Source organism: Cebus imitator, unplaced genomic scaffold (genome assembly GCF_001604975.1).
Source record: "Cebus imitator isolate Cc_AM_T3 unplaced genomic scaffold, Cebus_imitator-1.0 Scaffold158, whole genome shotgun sequence".
Taxonomy (NCBI): domain Eukaryota; kingdom Metazoa; phylum Chordata; class Mammalia; order Primates; family Cebidae; genus Cebus; species Cebus imitator.
This window is the reverse complement of record NW_016107473.1, coordinates 4,444,776-4,450,895: the sequence shown is the minus strand read 5'-3', so window position 1 is coordinate 4,450,895 and position 6,120 is coordinate 4,444,776. Positions and strand designations below refer to the sequence as shown.

General features: G+C 38.4%; 1 protein-coding gene across 6 annotated transcripts in view; it reads left to right on the top strand.

Annotated features, from left to right (window-relative positions):
* Nucleotides 1-6,120, top strand: part of DZIP1 (DAZ interacting zinc finger protein 1) — a 63,699-nt gene that overhangs the window by 12,380 nt on the left and 45,199 nt on the right. For all 6 annotated transcript variants that reach the window (XM_037743901.1, XM_017543568.1, XM_037743900.1 and 3 more), the window contains exon 8: nucleotides 5,081-5,242. In XM_037743901.1, coding sequence (XP_037599829.1) covers nucleotides 5,081-5,242 — 162 coding nt within the window. The remainder of the gene's footprint in view (nucleotides 1-5,080; nucleotides 5,243-6,120) is intronic.

Below are 6,120 nucleotides of genomic sequence, written 5' to 3'. Positions count from 1 at the left end.
TTTCACCATGTTGACCAGGATGGTCTCGATCTCTTGACCTCGTGATCCACCCGCCTCGGCCTCCCAAAGTGCTGGGATTACAGGCTTGAGCCACCGCGCCCGGCTTCCACCTCAATTTTCTAAAAAGCTTTCAAAAAATAGAGAACGATTTTGGTTAAAATAAGTCTGACACTTCTCACATCTCACTGGGCTACAGTCAAGGTGTCAGGAGGACCATGTGTCTTGGTAGAGGTCATAGAACAGAGTATTTCCTGCTTACTTGGTTGTTGGCAGAGTTCAGTTTCTGGCAGGAGTAGGCCAGAGGTCTACACTTTCTTCCAAGCTGTTCATTGAGGAGGGCTGCTCATTATTTCCCATGAGGCTGCCCATACTCTTGGGCTCCTGGCCCTCTTCATCCATATTCAAAGCCACCAATAGTGTGTTGAGTCCCCTTCATACTTCTAATCTGTTTCCTTTTTTCTTTTTTCTCATCTTTGTGACCCATGTGTCAGCCCGTTGGGTGCTTGTAATGACTCATTCCCAGATAACTGGGACGATGGAAGGCCCAAGGGGAAAGAGGGCCATGATGCATTGGGTTCTGACTTCTGTGGGTCACTGTGGGTACACCATGGGTACCACATATGCCACCATTGATCCAACAGAGGGTTGACTTTTATATACTTAATGGAGGAATAAGGCCACCGAAGAGCATTTCTTTCCTTGTCACTGTTGGAGTGACAGTGTGCTCAGTTCTTGTTTCTCCCATGGGGACAGGAAGTGTGACTTTCTAGGGGAAACAGCAGTCATTTCACAGGATAATTGACGGAGCCCTCTGTCTTCCACATGGGCTCGCTCTCACTCTCTCTTTTTAAATTGTGGTAGTGTACGTATAACATAATATCATTTTAACCATTTTAAGTATACATTTCAGTAGTGGTGAGTATATTCACATTGTTATGCAGCCAATCTCCAGAACATTTTTATACTGAAAAACTGAAACTCTACCCATTAAATAACAGTGCTCCTCTCCCACCTGCTTCCAGCTACTTTTCATCCCTATGATTTTGCCTGCTCTAGATACCTCATATGAATGAAAGCATAGAGTATTTGCCTTTTTGTCATCATTGGCTTATTTTACTCAGCATAACATCCTCAAGGTTTATCTATGTTGTAGCGTGTGTCAGAATTTCCTCCCTTTTTCAGGCTGAATAATAGTTCATGGTATATGTATATATACCACATTTTGCTTATTCATTGGTCTGTTGCACGCTTGGGTTGCATCCACTTCTTAACTGTTATGACTGGTGCTGCTATGAATGAACAATGGTGTACCAACATCTCTTTTAGATAATTAACCATTTTACAGTGTACAATTCAGTAGCATTTAGTGTATTCACAGTGATGTGCAGCCACCATCTCTCTAGTTTCAAAATTTTCAACACCCCAGAAAAATAACCTGTACCCATTAAATAGTCACTCCTGCTACAGTTATCCCCTGGTAACCACGAATGTTTTTATGTCTACAAATTTTCCTATTCTGTATATTTCATTTAAAAAATATGCAAACCAGGTGTGGTGGCTCACAACTGTAATCCCAGTATTTTGGGAGGGCAAGATGGGAGGATTGCTCTAGCCCAGGAGTTCTAGACCAGTCTGCGAAACATGGTGAGACCCTGTCTCTACAAAACATTTAAAAATTAGCTGAGTGTAGTGGCATGCCCTTGTAGTCCAGCTACTCAGGAGGTTGAGGAAGGAGTAAGATGGCTTGAGTCCAGTAGGTCAGGCTGCAGTGAGCTGTGTTCACAACTGCACTCCAGTTGGCTACAGAATGAGACCCTATCTCCAAAAAAAACCAAAAAACGAAAAAGGATTGTGTGACCTTTGCGTCTGGATTTTTTCACTTAACATAATATTCTTGAGGTTCATCTATATTGTAACGTGTATCAGTACTTCATTTTGTCTTGCTGAATAATAGTCCATTGTTTGTATGTATGTATGTGCAATTTGTTTATCCAGTCATCCATTGATGGACATTTGGTTCATTTTCACCTTTTGGCTATAATGAATAATGCTACTATAAACATTCATGTGGCAGTTTCTATGTGGACATATGTTTTCATTTTCCTTGATTATATACTTAGAAGTGGAATTGCTGAGTCACATGGTAATTTTATGTCTTTCTCAGGAACCACCAAACTGTCTTTCACAGTAGCTGTACTATGTTACATTTTCACCAGTAATGTTCATATTTCTCCACATCCTCACTAACACTTATTATACTTTTCTGTTTTCTTAATTAAAGCCATCCTATTGGGAGGGTGGGAAGTGGTATCTCATCAGGTTTTGATTCATATTTCCCTAACAACCAATGATATTGAACATCTCTTCATGCTTATTTTCCATTTGTATGTATCTTATTTGGAGAAATTTGTCTATTCAAGTCCTTTGCCCATTTTTTAATTGGGTTGTTTGCCTTTTTCTTGTTGAGCTGTATGGGTTCTTTATATACTCTAATAGTTTCATTACTTTAGCTCTTATATTTAGGTCATTGATCCATTTTGAGTTAGTTTTTACATATAGATTGAGGGGGGTCCAACTTTATATTTTTGCATGTGGTTTATCCAGTTGTCCCAGCACCAATTATTGAACAGACTATTCTTTTTCCATTGAATGTTCTTAGCACCATTGTTACAAATCAGTTGATCATAGATGTTTGGGTTTATCTCTGGATTCTCAATTCCATTCCATTAGTCTGTATGTCTAATTTAAATGGATAAGTGTGCATTGTCCAACTTTGTTTTTCTTTTTAATATTGTTTTGGTTGTTTGTGGCCTCTTGTGGTTCCATATAAATTTGAGGATTGGCTTTTCCATTTCTGCAAAGAGGGTTATTGGAATGGGATTATATTGAATCTCTTGATTACTTAGGAGAATATTGCCACTTTACTATATTAAATCTACCAATCCATGAACATGGGATGTCTTTCCATTTATTTAGGTGTTCTTTAATTTTTATAACAAAGTTGGACAATTTTCAGTGTACAAGTCTTTCACCTTTTAGGGTTACATTTATTTCTAGGTATTTTATTCTTTGGGATGCTATTACAAATGGAATTGTTTTCTTAATTTCTTTTTTGGATTGTTTGTTGCTGGTATATAGAGATATAACTGTTTTTTGCATCGTTGCTGGTATATAGAAATATAACTGTTTTTTGTTTTATACTCTGAAACTTTGCTGAATTTATTACTTTAACAGTTTCTTGTGGATTCTATGTTATTTTCTTTAAATAGTTGGTAGAATTCACTAGTAAAGCCATCTAATATTTTCTTGGACTTTTCCTTTTTAGGAGGTTTTGATTACTAACTCTATCTCTTTATTTATTGAAACTCTATTGAAATTTCCTTTGTCTTGGGTCAGTCTGGTAATTGGTGTGTTTCTAGGAATTTGTCCATTCATCTAGCTTATCTAATTTATTGGTGTACAATTATTTATTATATTCCCTTTTAATCCTTTTAATTTCTCTAAGATTGGTAGTCATGTCCTCACTTTCACTTCTTAGTCAGGGTAGCTAAAAGTTTGTCAGTTTTGTTGATCTTTGCAAAGAACCAAATTTTGGCTTCATTTATTCTCTCCGTTGCTTTCTTGTTGTTTGCTTTATCTTTGCTCTAATTTTCATTATTTTTTTCTTTCTGCTGCCTTTGAGTTTGGTTTGATCATTTTTTTCTAGTTAGGTTATTTATTTAACTTTTTCTTCTTCTTCTTTATTTGTTTTTTGGAAATAGAATCTCTCTCTGTTATCCAGGCCAGAGTGCAGTGGCATAATCACAGCTCACTGCAGCCTTGATCTTCCAGGTCCAGGCTGGTCCTGAGGTGGTCCTCCCACCTCAGCCTCCTAAGCAGCTGGGATTACAGGCACATACCACCATGCCTGGCTAATTTTGTTTTTAAATTTTTGTTAGAGATGAGGTCTCACAATGTTTCCCAGGATGGTCTCAAACTCCTGAGGTCAAGCGATTCCTTCACTGTGGCCTTCCAAAGTGTTGGAATAACAGGCATGAGGCACCATACCTGGCCCTTTCTTCTTTTTAAATGTAGGCTCTTACAGCTATAAATTTCTTTCCAAGCACTGATTTGGCTGCATCTCATGAATTTTGGTATGTTGTGTTTTCATTTTCATTAACCTCACAGTATCTTCCAATTTCCCTAGGGAGTTTTTCTTTAACCCATTGGTTGTTTAAGAGCATGTTGTTTAATTTCCACGTATTTGCTAATTTTCCAGTTCCCTTCTGTTACTGATTTCTGGCTTCATTCTATTGTGATCTTGGTTTTAATCATTTTCAATCTGAGAAACACTTTATGGACTAAAAACAGGTCTTCCTGGTGAATATTCCATGTGAATTTAAGAAGAATGCATATTCTGCCATTGTTGGGTACAGAGTTCTGTATATGTTTGTTAGGGCTAGTTAGCTTACAGTGTTGTTCAAGCTCTCAATTTGGATTTTAAAAATCCTGAAGATCCAGGAGCCCGAGGCAAGAGAATTGCCTGAACCCAGGAGGTGGAGGTTGCAGTGAGCTGAGATCGCGCCATTGCACTCCAGCCTGGGTAACAAGAGCGAAACTCCGTCTCAAAAAAAAAAAAAAAAATCCTGAAGATCATTGAGAAATCAAGTGCTGACCTTGAATCTAGCTCCTATAAATCTGAATTTGTATTTTTTGGGGTGGGATGGAGCTACACTATCCACATTGTTATGGTGCCAAGAAATGTTCTTTTATTGCTCAATATCTGTTTTCTTTAAAGTATATTTACATTTTATCTATTATGGCATGACTTTTATACAAGTTCACAAAACACAAAAAGCTGAAGGCTTTGGGCCTCTGTGTTGGTATTTTAAGGGCTATAAGGACAAGAGGATTCTGTGTGCTGCCTTTAGAAAAACCATTGTATACAGACTTGCCATGATAGGAAATATTTATTACAAGCCTGACTGAAATTAGCAATACTAGCTAACATTTTTGAAGTGATGCTATGAACTTTTATTTTAAATATTGCTTATTTTCTTCAGACCAGAACTTTTAAACCTGTGTATTAAAATAATTTCAGGAATATGAAATGCAGAAAACAAAAGAGGAAGACTTTTTGAAGTTATTTGATAGGTGGAAAGAAGAAGAAAAGGAGAAACTAGTTGATGAAATGGAAAAAGTCAAGGAGATGTTTATGAAGCAATTTAAAGAATTAACTTCAAAGAATTCAGCATTAGAATATGTAAGTATTAAACCTAGACATTCTTATAGTATTGATTGCCTTGAGAGGTGGTGTTAGGATGGCATTAAGGCCAGGGGATCCAGGAGTTACTTTACTGTACCCTGTGCAGTCATTCGTCTTCCTGAGAGTCTTCAGGGAGGCGTAGAGGAGACAGAGCAAGTCAGAGATGTTTTGCTGAGAATGGGAGCTTTGGCCTTAAACTCCAGTGCAGAACACTCATGGTGAGATATAGAAGACCCTCTTCTATGAAGGTCCCTCTTTTCTATCTGGTTAGGTTAGCCTTGAACTGAAAACCCCTCCGTGAGTTTTGGAACTTTCCGCTGTCCTGTGGGAGGGGAAGGAAGCACTCAGAAAGACTGAGTAAGAACCTTTGCCAGGCCCCCTCCTCAACCCAGGCCTGAGTGTGGTCTCTAAAGCAAGCAGTTTATGGCTAAATGAGCCCCTCTCCCCGATAGGAACAGCCCTGGTCCTTACTGCACTGGCCTCATGCATAGATGATACCTGAGCTGCCTCTTTAGAAAGCAGCCAATCAATTGGTGTCCTCCTGCTGAGAATTCTAAGCTTCCTGGTTAGATTTGATTTGAGTCTTCTTTGGTGAAAAGGAAGAAAGGAAGGGAGTGGAGTGAAGGTGCTTGAGCTCCCTCTAGGGGCCAATAAGTTTTAAATTAGAGAAAATAGAGAAATACTTTTGGAATTCACAGGAAAAGAGAGAAATACTTTTGGAATTCACAGGAAAATAGAGAAATACTTTTGGAATTCACGGGAAGTCTTTCCTAAAACTCTTTAAACTCTAGTGTGGGGGTTGGCGAACTATGGCCCATGAACCAAGTCCAGCATACCACCTGTTTTTGATTGGCATGTGACCTAAGACTAGTTTT